Source organism: Pongo pygmaeus, chromosome 20, assembly GCF_028885625.2.
Source record: "Pongo pygmaeus isolate AG05252 chromosome 20, NHGRI_mPonPyg2-v2.0_pri, whole genome shotgun sequence".
In the NCBI taxonomy this organism is placed as follows: Eukaryota; Metazoa; Chordata; class Mammalia; order Primates; family Hominidae; genus Pongo; species Pongo pygmaeus.
In genome coordinates, this window is record NC_072393.2 from 10597368 (window position 1) to 10615246 (window position 17879).

Here is a 17879-nt window from a genome sequence, read left to right on the forward strand (position 1 = left end):
GATACTCGGGAGGCTGAGGCAGGAGAATGGTGTGAACTCAGGAGACGGAGCTTGCAGTGAGCCTAGATCACGCCACTGCACTCCAGCCTGGGCGACAGAGCGAGACTCTGTCTCAAAAAAAAAAAAAAAAAAAAAGTTAAACAGTTGAATCCAGCTACCTCTGCGATGTCTCATGCTAGCTGCTGTCCACAGGAGACCAGACTCCCAGCTAACCCACCTTTCTGAAAGAGGGCTCCAAAAATCACAGGCTCCAGCAGAGAAAACAGGAATTTATTACCAGATGGTGGAGATGGTGGGTCTCAAGTTTGAAAGCTGGGGGATTTAAGGGCCGGATTAGTGCCCCTACAAATGTTGGGTCCCTCAAGATCATGGTTAGGCTCAAGGTCATGGAAGAAAAGTAAGTTCACAGAGGTGGGGTCTCCAGACAGGAGTAAGGCACACAGTGTGGGTGAGGCTGACATCCCCCTCTTGGTTTCATCCTGGGGCAGGGAGCAGGAGGCTCCCTCTGCAGCCACTGCCTGGTCCAATCCTCCCAGGCAGGGCTGCCATTGTGCCTCAGCACACGCTGAACACTGAAGGGGCCTGGCCTTGGTACTTCTCATGGACTGTCTTCAGGATGGGTATGAGGTTCTCGAAGGTTGGGCGGAAGGACGCCTCTGTCTCCCAGCAGTTCTTCATGAAATGATAGACCTAGAAGGAAAAACCAGGGATGGTGGGGGCTGCCCTCTCCACAGCAGGATATTGGGGTCAGGGAAAGACAAAGGAAGTCTCACCTCACAGGGACATTTGTCGGGCCGTGGCAGCCTCTCCCCTCGTTCCAGCAACTCGGTGAGTCTCAGAACTGTCATCTGACCCTGAGCAACGCCTATGAGCTCAAGGAATTTCTACAGTATAAACAAGACAAGCTCTTTTCAAGAGGCAATGAAAGGCAGGCACGGTGGCTCATGCCTGTAATCCCAGCACTTTGGGAGGCTGAGGCGGCTGGATCACCTGAGGTCAGGAGTTCGAGACCAGCCTGGACAACATGGTGAAACCCCATCTCTACTAAAAATACAAAAATTAGCTGGGCATGATGGCGGGCACCTGTAATCCCAGCTACTTGGGATGCTGAGGCAGGAGGATCGTTTGAACCTGGGATGCGGAGGTTGCAGTGAGCCGAGATTGTGCCATTGCACTCCAGCCTAGGCTACAAGTGTGAAACTCCGTCTCAAAAAAGAAAAAAAAGAAATCACTCTGCAACTTCATGAAATTGACTGCATGGGTTCTAATCCCACCTCTTACACTTCTCAGCTGTGTGACTTTGAATTTGAGTTCACGTCTCTGGGCCTCAGTTTTCTCATCCGTAAAATAGGGTAATAACATCTACCACCTGGGATTACTGTGAACGTTAAACTAATATTCATAGAGTAAGCCTGAGTCAGGTGTTTGCCGTTATTATTAAGCCTCACAGCAAATTGTTCTTACCGTCCAGAATTTTTTTTTGAGACAGTCTCTCGCTCTTTCACCCAGGCTGGAGTGCAGCGGCATGATCTCGGCTCACTGCAACCTCCGCCTACCAGGTTAAAGCAATTCTCCCTGCCTCAACCGCCTGAGTAGCTGGGATTACAGGCACCTGCCACCACGCCCGGCTAATTTTTGTATTTTTAGTAGAGACGGGGTTTCACCATGTTGGCCTGGCTGGTCTCGATCTCCTGACCTCGTCATCTGCCCGCCTCGGCCTCCCAAAGTGCTGGGATTACAGGCGTGAGCCACCGCGCCCGGCCTATGCCTTTCTTTCTTTCTTTTTGAGACGGAGTCTCGCTCTGTCACCCAGCTGGAGTGCAGTGGGGAGATCTCGGCTCACTGCAAGCTCCGCCTCCCGGGTTCACGCCATTCTCCTGCCTCAGTCTCCCGAGTAGCTGGGACTACAGGCGCCCGCCACCACGCCCAGCTAATTTTTTTTGTATTTTTAGTAAAGACGGGTTTCACCGTGTTAGCCAGGTTGGTCTCGATCTCCTGACCTCGTGATCCGCCCGCCTCGGCCTCCCAAAGTGCTGGGATTACAGGCATAAACCACCGCGCCCGGCCCGGCCTATGCCTTTCTAATTGCTCTAGCAAACTCCCGGTGGGGCTGCGAGCCTGGCTCTCACCGTGGGGGGGCTCTGGTTGGAGTCACAGTGCGTCAGCAGCTCATACAGGGTCACCCCGAAGGACCAGACATCGGACGCATAGTAGAACTTATACTCCTTCAGGCACTCTGGGGCATACCTAGGGGGAGGGGGGCACTCAGGCCTCGGGGGTGCTGCACTGAGGGTTTGGGGATCAGACCAGGCTGAAGGCCTCACCGGAGACTGAAGGACCCTCTGGGCTCAGCTGGGACCCACCCTTAAGAGCGCAGCCTGAGCGGGGTGATGTGCTCATTGGCTAGGCCGGGTTAACGCCCACCAGGCCAAGCCGCACTCCATACACCGCCCCTTGCCTCCATAGGCCCCACCCCCGCACGGCTAGGCACCGCCGCGCTTCACTGGGATCATGCCCTGTCAAGATACCCAGCATCCGTCTACTCCACCCCGCCTGTTCCAAGTGAGCCCAGCACCCCCTCAGACTGCACCCCGCCTGGTCACCAGAACACAGGGCTGTCCCCATCCTCGCGCACGCGGTAGTACTCGTGGCCTTCGGGCACGGCCTTGGCTAGGCCAAAGTCCCCGATCTTGACCAGCCTGTCGTTGTCCAGCAGCACGTTGCGCGCGGCTAAGTCTCGGTGGATGTAGTGCTGCGCGTGCAGATAGGCCATGCCCTGGGGGCGGGGCAGGGCTCGTGAGTTTCAGTGGGGCAGGGTTCGGCCGGGGGAGGCGGCAGGACCTGAGCAGCCAGGAGGGCTGGGGGACAGTCAGGTCAGGCCGGTGGCTACCCGGCCGCTGGAGAGGGCCGGATGGCACGTGGCACCAAGCAAAAGGAGGCTGAGCCAGAATGCAGGGACGGGGCTAGACGAGCAAAGCTGGGCAGGAGGGCGCGTTGGGAGGGGCCGAGCCCGCTGTGCGTGGTCCCTTGGGAGGAGGGGGTGTGGCCAAGCGAGCCGAACAATTCGGAGGTCAGTGCAAGGACAAGAGAGCCTGGGCAAATGAGCAGAGGCGGAGCGTGAGAGCAGACTGCACCGGATCGCTCAGGCCAGCCCAAGCTGAAGAGGAAGGGGCAAGCTCCGGAAGCAGGGGCGGGGCCGACCAACCTCGCAGATCTGCTGGGCGAAGAGCAGCAGCTGGGCCAGCCCGACGCTGTGCCGGGGCAGGTAGTCTCGGAGGCTGCCCAGGGGCACGTACTCCATGACCAGCTGCAGAGACTTCTCGCCTGCCGCGGAGAGGGGCGGCCCCGGTGGGGGACGATAGAGGGCGGGCCGGGGACCGCCTACCCTGAGCCCAGCAGAGCCCCTCCAAGGTCGGGAGGGAAGGCCAAGACCCGCGCACACTAGACCCAGTCCTTAGGTGGGATGGACCCATCCAGAACCCCATTCTCACTTGAGGGAGCTGCTGGTGGCTCCCGTCCATCCTGGCCCCAGCAGGTAGCACCCCCCAGATGGGAAGGAGGCAGCCCAGCCACGCTCGCCCAGCCACGCTCACCCAGCTGCCAAGAACCGCGGACTGCAGCCTGGGGTTGAGAGTCTCTAATTGGCTAGGCCAGACTGGCCCCGCCCACAAGGCCACGCCAACGCTATAACCACGCCCCCTCGAGTCTCTAGGACTCGCCGGGTCCCGCCCACCTTGGTCCTCGCAGCAGCCCTTGTACTTGACGATGTGCTCGTGATAGAGCGTGCGCAGAATGTCAATCTCCTGCTTCCAGCCGGAGCGGTGCTGGGGAGCGCAGTCTGCCTTGAGGGCTTTCACCGCCACCATCTCGCCAGTGCCGTCGTTGGTCGGATCGTAGCAGTACAAGCTGACCTTGCCGAAGTGACCCTGGTCGGGCGCGCACGAGGGTCAGCTCCACCTCCCCAATCCCTGCACCACTCCCCAACCCCCGATTTCCCGGGCCACTCCTCCGGGCAGATCCTTTCGGAATACCCCAGGCCCCGCCTACTCCGCGCTATTAAGACTCCTTGGCATCTAGGCCTCTCTCAAAGCAGAGGGTCCCACCCACATCTCCTGAGAATCACGTTAGGTAGGAATTTATCCTCAACCCCCAAACTCCTCCCCGACCAGGTGGGCCTTTTAGCAGCCCAGGCCCCTCCCTCACCTCGCCCAGATCTCGGATCTTTTTCAAATAGCGCTTGTGGAAAACCGTAGGGTCTGAGGCTGGTGAGTCCGGGTTCACAGTCAAGACGTCAGCAAGATCTGGAAGAGCTGCGGTGGGTAAAGGCCTGACCCCGATCCTTTCCCCAGCAGGCCCACACTTGGGAGTCACAAAGCCAGCCACAGCTACCCCAGGATCCGATTCCAGAGGTAAGAAAACTTTTTCCTGCAACAGCTGAAAGAGTCCGCTTATTGTACAAAATGATGCAGAGTTGGCTGCATCAAAACTGACACCTGTTTGGGAGGCCGAGGCGGGAGGATCACTTGAGCCCAGGAGTTCAAGACCAGCCTGGACAACATGGTGAAACCCCCTCTCTACAAAAAAGTTAAAAAAAAAAAAAAAAATTAGCCAGGTGTGGTGGCGCATGCCTGTGGTCCCAGCTACTTAGGAGGCTAAGGCAGGAGATCATTTGAACCCAGGAGGTTTGAGGCTGCAGTGAGTCTGAGCCACAGAGAGAGACTGTCTCTTAAAAAAAAAAAAAAAAAAAAAAAAGAAAGAAAAAGAAAAAACAGAAAAACCTGACATCTGGAAGTTCTGAAATTGGGTAGAGGGCACAGATATTTCATAGAGAAAAGAGAAAAACTGGCCAGGCGTGGTGGCTCACACCTATAATCCCAGCACTTTGGGCCAAGGCAGGAGGATCCCTAGAGCCCAGGAGTCTCGGGCTGCAGTGAGCCATGATCGTGCCTGTGAATAGCCACTACACTCCTGCCTGGGCAACACAGCAAGACCTAGTCTTTAAAACAAAAAAGGGAAAGAAAAATGTGATATGATCAGTTGAAAATGGCATATTAGGACGGTCGTGGTGGCTCAGGCCTGTAATCCCAGCACTTTGGGAGGCTGAGGAGGGTGGATCACCTGAGGTCAGGAGTTTGAGACCAGCCTAGCCAACATAGTGAAACCCCGTCTCTACTAAAAATACAAAAATTAGCTGGGTGTGGTGGTGGACGCCTGTAATCCCAGCTACTCGGGAGGCTGAGGCAGGAGAATTGCTCGAACCCAGGAGGCGGAGGTTGCAGTGGGCCGAGATCGCGCCATTGCACTCCAGCCTGTGCAACAAGAGCAAAACTCCATCTCAAAAAAAAAAAAAAGAAAAAGAAAATAGGTCAGGCGCAGTGGCTCACACCTGTAATCCCAGCACTTTGGGAGGCCGAGGCGGGTGGATCACAAGGTCAAGAGATTGAGACCATCCTGGCCAACATGGTGAATTCTCGTCTCTACTAAAAATACAAAAATTAGCCCGGCGTGGTGGTGGGCGCCTGTAGTCCCAGCTACCCGGGAGGCTGAGGCAGGAGAATTACTTGAACCTGGGAGACAGAGGTTGCAGTGAGCCAAGATTGCACCACTGCACTCCAGCCTGGCGACAGAGTGAGACTCCGTCTCAAAAAAAAAAAAAAAAAAAAAAAAAGAGCATATTAATTTTTTTAAGAAAACAATACAAAAATTTTTTAAAAAGAAAAAAAAAACTGCAACGGTCTAATTCTCTAATCCAAAGAAGCTGTGTCTCTCCCCAGACAAAACATTAAGGAGGCCAGGCGCAGTGGCTCACGCCTGTAATCCCAGCAATTTGGGAGGCTGAAGCAGATAGATCATTTGAGATCTAGAGTTTGAGACCAGCCTGGCCAACATGGCAAAACCCCACCTCTACTAAAAATACAAAAATGAGCCACGCATGGTGGCACATGCTTGTAATCCCTGCTACTTGGGAGGCTGAGGTGGGAGGATTGCTTGAACCTGGGAGGTGGAGGTTGCAGTGAGCCAAGATCACGTCACTGCGCTCCAGGCTGGGCGACAGAGCAAGATTCCGTCGCAAATAAATAAATAAATACATTAATGAGAGCTCAGGGCAGCCAGGCAGGGCATGCTTATGAATGCCACTGCAAGAAATTGGCACACACCCTGAACCACTGTGCAGAGACCTCTCGTGCGCTGTAGGCATACAGCAGGGATCCCAGCCCTGTCCCACTTCCCCAGGGTCCCAGCACTGGGACGGAGCTCACTGTGGGGCTGCAGCCGGGTGAGGTCACGCAGGATGGTGCGGAATGATGGCCTCTGGGTCGGCTCATAGGTCAGACACTGGCTGGTGAGTGTGGCCAGCTCTGGGCAGGAGGGCTCGGGCAGCCGGTGCTGCCTTTGGTAGAAATGCTCCTTCTGTTGGGAAAGGGACCCGGAGGAGTCAACATCCTCCCCTCACCCCTACCCCTTCCCCAAGAGGCAGAGTCAAGTCCCCAGAGTGGACCGCCAGGTGCCCGCTCTTATCAGTCCCATTATACAGATGAGGCAACTGAGGCTCCACAAAGTGGGAGGACGTGCTCACAGCCGCAGAGCCAGGACTGGGACCCAGGTCCAGTGATTATGCAGAACTGGAGTGTCACAGTCAGCCTTCTGCCCCGAGGTCCCCTCCTGCCCCTCCTGTAGACCACAGCTCCTCAATACACTGAAGCCTCAGCCTTTGCACAGGCCATGCGCTCTGCCTGGGCTGCCCTTCCTAGCCAGGCTCATTGGCATAATTCTACACTTAGATAAAACCTCTTCTGGGGCCAGGCACTGTGGCTCATGCCTGTAATCCCAGCACTTTGGGAGGCCAAGGCGGGCGGATCATCTGATGTCAGGAGTTTGAGACCAGCCTGAATATGATGAAACCCCATCTCTACAAAAAATACAAAAATTAGCCGGGTGTGGTGGCATGCGCCTGTAATCCCCCCTACTCGGGAGGCTGAGGCAGGAGAATCGCTTGAACCCAGGAGGCGGAGGTTGCAGTGAGCTGAGATCACGCCATTGCATTCCAGCCTGGGCAACAAGAGTGGAACTTCATCTCAAAATAAAAACACCACACTCACAAACCTCCTCAGGGAAGCCTTGTCTGACCCCACTGCTGGGTGAGGCACATCCTCAGCCCCTCTGCCCCACTCTGCAGCCTGGGCATCTCCCATCGCTGCCCTGGTCACTCTGCCTAAAACTGAAATCAAGTCTCTTACTTGCCTTCTGTGTGCCAAGCACAAGGGACTTCCACAAGGACCTAAAAAGGCTGGGACTACATTAAGCCCCAGTGAGTGGCCCACCTGCTGGTAGCCCAGAGAGACTTGAAGTCACGAGGCCAGAGGGGAGGCAGCTTTGAGCTCTGATTCTGTCCTCTGGATTTCTTGGAGGGGCCCCCACTGCGGGGAGGGCCCAAGGGTCTCCTAGACATACCTCGGAGGGGCTGCGGTTCTGCAGAGGGGCCTCTCCGTCAAAGCAGATCTCCAAGAGGGTGGCGCCAAACCCCCACTTGTCCATGGCGGTGCTTAGGCTGTTGGGCCCACCTGTTAGGCATTCGGGGGCCATCCAGGGGATCCTCTCCACCCGCTCTGGGAGGCCAAGGTCAGAGGTCACCAAGGGTGAAAGGCGCAGGGGAAGCCCCCGACTGTGCTCAGGTCCCCTCGGGTACTCACCCTCCCTGGAGAGGGCGCCCAGGCCCACGCCGGGATCACTCAGCTTGATGAAGGGGCTGGTGCCCTCTGCCAGCCCCAGTCGGGCCAGCAGGATGTTCCGGCCACACACATTACCATGAACCAGGTTCTTGTTCTCCTGAGGTGGGCAGGAGAGGGGGTGTGGCCACTCAGGAGGGGCACAGATGCCAACCCCAAACCTGGTCCCCATAGGGACAGCCAATGTGAAAAGGACAACTGTGACCATCACTGGGTTTCTTTCTGTTTTGTTTTTTGGGGGGTTATTTTTTCTTTTTTTTTTTTTGAGACAGGGTCTCACTCTGTCTCAGGTTGGAGTATAGTGGCACGAACATAGCTCACTGCAGCTTCAAACTCCTGGGCTCAAGCCTTCCAAGTAGCTAGAATTACAGGTGCACATCACCACGGCCTGGCTAATTCTTAAATTTTTGGTAGAGATGGGGTCTAGCTGTGCTGCTGCCCAGGCTGTGGTACAGTGGTGTGATCATAGCTTACTATGGCCTCAAATTCCTGAGCTCAGGCGATCTTCCCACCTCAACTTCCTGAGTACCTGGGCCTACAGGTGCAAGTTACCACATTGGCTAATTTTTTTTGTATTTTTAGTAGAGGCAAGGTTTCGCCATATTGGCCAGGCTGGTCTCAAACTCCTGACCTCAGGTGATCCACCCACCTTGGCCTCCCAAACTGCTGGGATTACAGGTATGAGTCACCACGCCTGGCTATTTGTTTATTTTTTAAAGATGGGGCCAGCTGGGCGTGGTGGCTCACGCCTGGAATCCCAGCACTTTGGGAGGCTGAGGCGGGTGGATCACGAGGTCAGAAGTTCGAGACCAGCCTGACCAACATGGTGAAACCCCATCTCTACTAAAAATACAAAAATTAGCTGGGCATGATGGCAGGAGCCTATAATCCCAGCTACTCGGGAGGCTGAGGCGGGAGAATCATTTGAACCTGGGAGGCGAAGGTTGCAGTGAGCCGAGATTATGCCATTGCACTCCAGCCTGGGTGACAGGGCGAAACTCCATCTAAAAAAAAAAAAAAAAAAGATGGGGTCTTGCCCTGTTGCCCAGGCTGGTCTCAAACTCTTGGGCTCCTGGCCCTCCCTGACTGACCCAGGCCCCACACACAGGCCACACACCAGGTAGCTGAGGGCGCTGGCCAGTTGCTGGGCCACCACCATCTTCCAAGCCATGGGCACATGGCCCCGCTCCCTCCGCAGCCACACATCCAGGGGTCCGTGCTCCACATACTCTGTCACCATGATATCTGTAAAGACACAGCTGCTCTGGGGCGACCTGCCTGCTTCTGCCCTCTGGATGGCAGGGAATGGGGGGAGACGCCAGGGAGGGACTTGGCATGTGGCTGGGGAGGTGTCAGGGCAGAGGTGTGGGTGGAGTTTGGTCTGGGTTGAAAGTGAGTTTGGGGAGAGAAGAAATGCGGAATGCAGCAGAGGCAGCGGTGGATGAGGGCATTGGGGTCCAGGTGGGGTGGGGCATGGAAGAAGTTGAAGTTCAAGAGAGAAAGGTGGGCTGGGCGTAGTGGTTCACGCCTGTAATCCCAGCACTTTGGGAGGCTGAGGCGGGTGGATCACCTGAGGTCAGGAGTTCAAGGGCAGCCTGCCCAACATGATGAAACTCCATCACTACTAAAAAAAAAAAAAAATACAGCCAGGCACAGTGGCTCACGCCTGTAATCCCAGCACTTTGGGAGGCTGAGGCGGGTGGATCACAAGTTCAGGAGTTCGAGACCAGCCTGGTCAATATGGTGAAACCCCAACTCTACTAAAAATACAAAAAAATTACGGTGAAACCCCATCGCTACTAAAAAGACAAAAGAATTAGCCAGGCATGGTGATGGGCGCCGGTAGTCTCAGCTACTTGGGAGGCTGAGGCAGAAGAATGGCGGGAGATGGAGCTTGCAGTAAGCCGAGATCACGCCACTGCACTCCAGCCTGGGCGATACAGCAAGACTCCATCTCAAAAAAAAAAAAAAAATTAGCTGAGCATGGTGGCACATGCCTGTAATCCCAGCTATTCGGGAGGCTGAGGCAGGAGAATTGCTCGAACCCGGGAGGCGGAGGTTGCAGTGAGCCGAGATCACGCCACTGTACTCCAGCCTGGGTGACAGAGTGAGACTCCGTCTCAAAAAAATTAAAAAGAGATAAAGGTGGCAGGGTATAGTGGCTCATGCCTGCAATCCCGTCACTTTGGGAGGCTAAGGCGGGAAGATCCCTTGAGCCCAGGAGTTTGAGACCAGCCTAAGCAACATAGTGAGACCCCATCTCTACAAAAAATTTTTAAAAATCAGCCGGGTGTGATAGCACACACCTGTCATCCCAGGTGCTCAAGAGGCTGAGGCGGAAGGATCACTTGAGCCCGGGAGGTCGAGGCTTCAGGGAGCCATGATGGCACCACTGCATTGCAGCCTGGGCAACAGAGGGAGACCCTAGTCTCACAAAAAAAGAGATAAGGGTGAGCCTACAAAGTAAGCAACTAGGGATGGGGGCGATGGGCATGGATAAGCAGAGGCTAGGGGCTTGAGGTTGGGGTATAAGTGATGTTTGGGTACCAGAGTAGTCAGAGGGATGTGGATCAGGGTGTCGGCCAGGGTCCAGGGGAAAGTGGGGGAGATGCACACACACACAGCGGGGTTGAGGGATGGGTGGGTCTAGGGTTGTTCTGTACAAGGGCTTTATTAGTTATTTATTTATCATTTTTTTTGAGACAGAGTCTCGCCCTGTTGCCCAGGCTGGAGTGCAGTGGTACAATCATGGCTCACTGCAGCCTTGAACTCCTGGGCTCAAGTGATCCTCCCATTTCAGCCTCTCAGGTAGCTAGACTCCAGGCACAGGTCACCATGCCTGGCCCTGATTTTTAAATTTTTTGTAAAGATAGGGTCTGGCCATGTTACCCAGGCTGGTCTTGAACTCCTGGGTGTAAGCTATCCTCCCACCTCTGCCTCCCAAAGTGCTAGGATAGGTGTTAGCCACCACACCTAGCCTACACAAGGAGTTCTGAGCTACCTGCAGAGGAAAGGAAGAGGTGGGGTTAGGCAGGGTTGGATGTGCAGGGGCTGAGGTCTAGGAGGATCAGCACGCATCAGTGCCGGAGTCTGCCTGAGGCCATAGTGCCGATGGGGCCGGGGCAGATGGGGGCTGGACTGTAGAGATTGTTTGGGAGGTTGATGGAAATGGGAATGTAGTTGGGAATCAGGGTGGGGGTTGAGACTAAGGGCAGGTGAGGGTCGAGGTGTTGGGATGTAAGTTATGGGCTGGAATATTGTTAGGCGTTGGGGTCTAGGTTGAAGGTCAAGGTGTAGCCCGGGATAAGAGTACAGGTGAGAGTTGAGAAATAGGCATTGGTTGGCGTGTAGGTCGAGGGCTGGGGTACAGATCAGGGAGCGGGTATAAGTCAGGGGTGGCCTGCCAAAGGGGGATGGGTATGGCAGGACCCACTCACTTTCAGGGCCGCGCACACAGACGCCATGCACGAAGGCCAGGTGTGCGTGGGAGACCTGGCTCATGAGGCTGGCTGTCTCGTAGAAGGCCTGTGGGGACCGGGCAGGTCAGGTGGCTGCAAAGCTGACCCCTCCCATCCCACCTCCTCCATGGACACACCCCTCCCATCCCACCTCCTCCGGCCACCTCCTCCACAGACACACTCCCAGGCCTGGCTCTGCCCACTCACCAGGGCGATGTCATGGTGACTAGGGTCCAGCACTTTGAGCACCACTCGTAGCTCCTGCCCATGCTCCCTGCCAGGCACGAGGGGGTCCTCGTCATCCATCTTGCCCTCCTCAGGGTCCCTGCTGCCCTCCACTCGCAGGCGGCCCTCATACACGTTGGTCCTTGTGCCCTGGCCCAAGTGGGACAGCTGCGGGATCATGTGGCACAGATACCGCCATGGTGAAAGTTAGCAGCTGATCTCCCAAGGCCCCCAGCACCCACATCCCCAGGGGCCCTGCCCTTGCTCCGGGCCCCTTCCCTGCACCCACCTGGGTGATCTCCTTCTGGTCAACGCGGTGGAAGCTGAGCTGGCTGAGGTTGAGTGTCCTGGTGCTGGCCCGAGCCCCCCGCATGATGATGAGATTGGAGGTTTCTGGGGGCAGGCGTCAAGTCATGGAGGGCGGGCCTGGGGGAGAGATGCCACATCCCACCCAGAGGTCTCCCTATTGTCATACCTCCTGGTTGGGGCAGGCAACAGCGACGCAGAGAGAAGCAGTCGTCCCCAGCCCTCAGCAAGCAGCCCTGCAAGGCAGCCCCAAGTTCCCGAACGCTGGGGAAGGACCGGCCCCAGCCCTCCAGCACGAAGGCCCCGTCCTGCTGCTCAATGGGGAACTTCCGGAGCCGCAAGCTCTGCATGCCGTCTGGTGCCTGGCGGGAGGTGGCAGAGGTGGGAGCAGTAAGCAGGGGACCAGGCAGGGAACGTATCCAGCCCCAGCCCCAGCCCCCGGCCCTGGGCTCACCTGGCTACGCTGGGCCACTGTGAGGATCAGGCGGTAGGGGTGGCTGGTGCTCCAGTGAATGAGGTACAGGCCGTCCTCGGGCCGCAGCTTGGCCTGCACAAATGGCTCCCTGGAAGGGGGTCCAGGGGGACTATCAGGCCACTTGGGGCCACTGCTGGACCCATACCCGGGAACAATGACACTCATTACCTGCTTAGAGGGCACACATACAGCTAGGACAAGTGTCAGACACAGACACTCTTGTGGGGACACTAACTCTGGACACACAGCCACTTACATGGAGACACAATGCAGCAGCAGGCCACACACCTGCTTTTTTATTTGTTTGTTTTTTTTAGACAGAGTTTCCCTCGTCACCCAGGCTGGAATGCAGTGGCGCGATCTCAGCTTATTGCAACCTCCGCCCACCCAGGTTCAAGCAATTCTCTTGCCTCAACCTCCCGAGTAGCTGGGATTACAGGTCCCTGCCACCATGCCCAGCTAATTTTTATATTTTTAGTAGAGAGGGGGTTTCACCATGTTAGCCAGCCTGGTCTCAAACTCCTGACCTCAGCTGATCTGCCAGCCTCAGCCTCCCAAAGTGCTGGGATTACAGGCATGAGCCACTGTGCCCAGCTACCTGATCTCTCTCTGTTTTTTTTTTTTGAAACAGGGTCTTGCTCTGTTGCCCAGGCTGGAGTGCAGCGGTGCAATCTTGGCTTACTTCAGCCTGGACCTCCCAGGCTCAAGAGATTCTCCCACCTCAGCCTCCTGAGGAGCCAGGATTACAGGTGTGCCCAGCTAATTTTTGTGTTTTCAGTAGTTAAAAGACCTTGCAACGTTGCCCAGGCTGCTCTTGAACTCCTGGGCTCAAGTGATTCTCCCACCTCGGCCTCCTAAAGCGCTGGGATTACAGGTGTGAGCCACCACACCCAGCCTACTCCTGCTCTTGTACTTGACGCCAGACAGGCCCTGACAAGGTGACACACACTCCAAGATAGAAAACAGCCATCAGGAGCCGGATGGGCGCACACCCAGCCACGGCCACCGCCACTCACAAGGGTGACACACGGTGGATGGCCAATCACACAAGCAAAGGACAATGATCCCAGACACAACTAATCACCCAGTATGACAGGGCAACATAGGGGCCGGGGCATCCCAGACACAGAGGTGACACAAACATGCACTATAAAGTGTCATGGCCACATAGGTCCAGACACCTACATGTGCAATGGCTGACACACGTGGTCCCCAAACACCTGTCTGTACGGGGGCAGCACACATATAGCCTTGACAGCAGGCACGGCCACAGGCCTCACAAGGTGAAATGGCCACTTCCCCCTCCCCTGGCATCACAAGTAGGACAAGGGACAGAGAGTCACAGGGGCAGTGACCAGACAAGGAGACAGTCACAAATCACGACTCGGCAGCACACAGGACAGCCACACACTCCCCTGCACCTGATGATGACATAAGTACTGACAACTTCACGCCCTCAGGCCCACAAGTCACACACATGACCGCTGAGACGGTGGCCCACAAGTTACCAGCACAGGCAGCCGCCTGCAGAGGTGGAAGCATCCAACATACCCCTGAATGGTCACCAGCGTCAGCGTGACACACAGTCCCATGAAAATCACCAGTTCTGTGCAATGACAACCTCAACACACAATGATAGTCATGGCTGGGCGTGGTGGCTCATGCCTGTAATACCAGCACTTTGGGAGGCGGAGGTGGGTGGATCACCTGAGGTCAGGAGTTCGAGACTAGGTTGGGCAATCTGATGAAACCCCATCTCTACAAAAATACAAAAATTAGCCTGGCATGGTGGCGTGCGCCTGTAGTCCCAGGTAGTCAATTGGGAGGCTGAGGCAGGAGAATCGCTTGAACCCAGGAGGCGGAGGCTGCAGTGAGCTGAGAAGATCACGCCACTGCACTCCAGTTTGGGCGACAAAAAAAAAAAAAAAAAAAGACGTGCACCTACACACACACCCTGCACAGCCCCTAGGGTTCACAATCTAGTTGGCACCCTTGGCGGTGGCCCCCAGCGCCCCCCACCCAGCACTCACAGCAGGGGTCCGTGGATCCCATCCCGGATGCTCATCACCAGCCGTGGGGGAGCCACCTCGTGGCACAGGTAGTGGTTGGAGTCGGCCGTCAGGCGGAAATAGCCGTCCACCAGCGACACGAAGGACAGCGCCGCAGCCCGGGAAGGCAGGCTCAGCTCCTGCCAGCCAGGGGTGCATCAGGTGGGTGTCCTCCCAGGCCATGACAGGCCCTAGCCCGGCCCCCACCCTGGGCCTCACCAGGCACTTGTTGTCCTGCCGGTGGATGCTGACACAGCGCTCTTTCAGCACCACGTGGGTGATGTCCCGGAAGTCACAGAAGTAGGCCCACAGTGGCTCCCGCGGCCTGTCCGCCGGCTGGCCGACTGCCTTGTGAGCCTTGGCCTTCTTCCCAGACAGGCTGGCTTGGGGGTTGCCACTGCTGCCACTAGAACCCTGAACACCCAGCAAGTGGGGCAGAGGATGGAGAGGGCAATGCCCGTTTATATCTCCTGCACTTTCCCCTGGGGAGAGACTGGAGCCAGAAGGGCCAGGCACCAACCTAGGTTGACCTCCCAAGTCCCAGTGTCACAGGTGGGATGGGGACCCACCCCAAAAACATACATATGCTGGAAGCCAGACCCTTAGGGAGGGCAGAGAGCAGAATCCTGACCCCTCACACCCAGGTGCCAGCCTGCAGATAAAGGGGTTCCCTGGAGGTGCAGACCCCAGAAATAAGGTCCCCAGGGGGTAAGCAGATGGAGGACCTTCTCCAAGAAACTGGCCCTAGCGGACAGGTACCCCAGACCCATGTAGGGAGAGGGCTCAGGTCAGCCACCCTCAGAGGCTAGGGCCAAGGATGAACACAGAACCCCACCCCAGCCCAACCTGAACCCCTAGGGCGGAAGAGGCGCCTTGCTCACCTCCTCCTTGTTCACCTCCTCCTGTACTGGCCACCACTGGATGCCACCAGTGCCAGTCACCAGCACCTCGTGGGTTGGGGGCCCAGCACCAGACTCGGGGCCAGGGTCTGTAGGGGCCACCCCGCTGTCCCGGATGTAGCAGGGCTCCCCCTCGGCCTGGGCCAGTAGCCTCAGGTGGCACACGGGCACACGCTCTGTGCCGAAGCGGGGTGCCAGCCGCTCAAGTGTGGCTAGGTATTTAACCATGACCATCTGCTGGGAGAGTCGGCCCGGCTGGAAGTCCCGCAGGAACCTGCGGAAGACGTTCCGAAGGCGCAGCCGGGTCAGGGCACTGTGCTGCTGGATATGCCGACGGAAGGAGCGTGGGATGCAGTCCTTGAAGCTGGGGGGAAACACAGGGAGGGGCTGGTCAGGGACCTGGGTTGCAGGCCCAGCTGGGTGACACAGGGCAAGTGGCTTAACCTCTTTGAGCCTCAGCTGCCTCATCTGGAAAACAGGCACACTAGCCAGGTGTGGTGACTTGAGCCTGTAGTCTCAGCTATTTGGGAAGCCAAGGCAGAAGGATTGCTTGAGGTCAGGAGTTCTAGACCAGCCTGGCCAACATGACGAAACTCAGTCTGTCTCTACTAAAAATACAAAAATTAGCTGGGCTTGATGGTGGGCACCTGTAATCCCAGCTACTCAGGAGGCTGAGGAAGGAGAATCTCTTGAACCTGGGACGCAGAGGTTGCACTGAGCTGAGATTGCGCCACTGCACCAGCCTAGGTGACAGAGAGAGACTCCGGCTCAGGAAAAGAAAAAAAAGTAGAGGCACGGCAATATGCAAAGTCCACCCTGGCTCCCAGATGCTCAGGACACTTCCCCCTGCCTACGCAGCATCCCCACCCCATTCCCAGACACCTGGTCTTCTTGGCCACCTCCTCCAGGGAGATGCCATGGCGGAGAGCGAGGTGACAGAGGTGCAGAAAGGCCATGCCCAGGCTCTCATTCTTAAAGTGGTGGATCTCCTCCTCGCTCGACAGATCCCACAGTGATGCCACGTCATTCACAAACTCATGCTTGCCCTGGGAACAGGAAATTGAGCAGAAAGGGAGGTGTGAGAATGCGTTCCTCTCTAGCCCAGAGGTATCCAATCTTCTGGCTACCCTGGACCACACTGGAAGAAGTGTCTTGGGCCCTACATAAAATACACTAACACTAATGATAGCTGATGAGCTAAAAAAAAAAAAATATTGCAGGCCGGGCATGGTGGCTCATGCCTATAATCCCAGCACTTTGGGAGGCCGAGGCGGGCGGGTCACCTGAGGTCAGGAGTTTGAGACCAGCCTGACCAACATGGAGAAAACTCACCTGTACTAAAAATACAAAATTAGCCGGGTGTGGTGGCGCATGCCTATAATCCCAGCTACTCGGGAGGCTGAGGCAGGAGAATCACTTGAACCCGGGAGGCAGAGGTTGCAGTGAGCTGAGATCATGACATTGCACTCCAGCCTGAGCAACAAGAATGAAACTCTGTCTCAAAAAAAAAAAAAAAAAAAATCGCAGCAAAATCTCAGAATATTTTAAGATAGTTTAGGAATTTGTGTTGAGCTTCATGCAAAGCTGTCCTGGGCAGCATGCAGTCCACAGGCCAGAGGTTGGACAAGCTTGCTCTAGCCAGAGAACTCTAATTTCCTGCGTCTCACCACCTTGAGGAGGGGAGAGGCCACCATTTACTGGAAAGGCCAAATACACAGCATACACCCCTCCTCTTGTCAATCTTGTGCCTGTGGCAGACATTACTAATCAATCACAGCACTCTTTCCCCTTCAACCTGAACTCTTGGCTGGGCATGGTGGCTCACACCTGTAATCCCACACTGTAGAAGGCTGAGGCAGGTGAATCACTTGAGGTCAGGAGTTTGAGACCAGCATGGCCAACATGGTGAAACTCTGTCTTTACTAAAAATAGAAAAATTAGCCAGGGGTGGTGGCGGGCTTCTGTAATCTCAGCTACTTGGGAGGCTGAGGTGGGAGAAACACTTCAACCTGGGAGGTGGAGGTTGCAGTGAGCTGAGATCACGCCATTGCACTCCAGCCTGGGCCACAGAGCAAGACTCCATTTCAAAAAAAAAAGATCAGCCGGACACAGTGGCTCACGCCTGTAATCCCAGCACTTTGGGAGGCCGAGGCGGGCGGATCACGAGGTCAGGAGATCGAGACCGTTCTAGCTAACACTGTGAAACCCCGTCTCTACTGAAAATACAAAAAATTAGCCGGGCATGGTGGCGGGCGCCTGTAGTCCCAGCTACTTGGGAGGCTGAGGCAGGAGAATGGCGTGAACCCAGGAGGCGGAGCTTGCAGTGAGCCGAGATCACGCCACTGCACTCCAGCCTGGGTGACAGAGCGAGACTCCATCTCAAAAAAAAAAAAAAAAAAGATCCCCGGATGGCATGAGTTGAAACCTATTAGCTATATTGAATCAGGGAGGGAAATGGGGGCTCCTCAACTGCCCCTAAGTCTCCCACAAATAGTCTTGCCACCCCAGCCCTGCTCATACCTGCTCAAAGAGGTACTCAAATGAGCCTGGGTCCAGGAGTTGCATCCCCTGTGCTGTCTGATCTGAGGATGCCTCGGTTCCTGGGGGCCCACAACGGTACACAGCCGGTTCCTGAGGATTCATGCCATGCCAGTTCCGGAAATAAAACCTGCAGGAAGGAGGGACGCAGCTGGGGCTTAGCACAGAGTCAGACCAGCTTCAGCACAGGAGGGGACGAGCTT

General features: G+C 56.1%; 1 protein-coding gene across 16 annotated transcripts in view; it reads right to left on the reverse strand.

Annotated features, from left to right (window-relative positions):
* Positions 1 to 249: 249 nt before the first annotated feature.
* The window catches only part of TYK2 (tyrosine kinase 2), a 30331-nt gene continuing 12701 nt past the window's right edge, over positions 250 to 17879 (reverse strand). For 5 of the 16 annotated variants that reach the window (XR_008495762.2, XR_008495763.2, XR_010124874.1 and 2 more), the window contains 19 exons: positions 17659 to 17806; positions 16021 to 16184; positions 15121 to 15502; positions 14459 to 14653; positions 14222 to 14379; positions 12171 to 12279; positions 11886 to 12078; positions 11700 to 11803; positions 11393 to 11578; positions 11165 to 11252; positions 8845 to 8972; positions 7692 to 7827; positions 7453 to 7607; positions 6261 to 6411; positions 4204 to 4310; positions 3206 to 3926; positions 2604 to 2776; positions 2130 to 2247; positions 774 to 884 (listed from right to left, as the gene is read on the reverse strand). Coding sequence is in view for 5 of the 16 variants with exons in the window: in XM_063657443.1 (XP_063513513.1) it covers positions 556 to 690; positions 774 to 884; positions 2130 to 2247; positions 3206 to 3324; positions 3492 to 3926; positions 4204 to 4310; positions 6261 to 6411; positions 7453 to 7607; positions 7692 to 7827; positions 8845 to 8972; positions 11165 to 11252; positions 11393 to 11578; positions 11700 to 11803; positions 11886 to 12078; positions 12171 to 12279; positions 14222 to 14379; positions 14459 to 14653; positions 15121 to 15502; positions 16021 to 16184; positions 17659 to 17806 (3322 nt within the window). In the remaining 11 variants the exon portion in view is untranslated. Of the gene's footprint in view, positions 691 to 773; positions 885 to 2129; positions 2248 to 2603; positions 2777 to 3205; positions 3927 to 4203; positions 4311 to 6260; positions 6412 to 7452; positions 7608 to 7691; positions 7828 to 8844; positions 8973 to 11164; positions 11253 to 11392; positions 11579 to 11699; positions 11804 to 11885; positions 12079 to 12170; positions 12280 to 14221; positions 14380 to 14458; positions 14654 to 15120; positions 15503 to 16020; positions 16185 to 17658; positions 17807 to 17879 lie in introns of those variants that run through there. The other 11 variants (XM_054463873.2, XM_054463874.2, XM_054463872.2 and 8 more) reach the window with 8 other exon arrangements.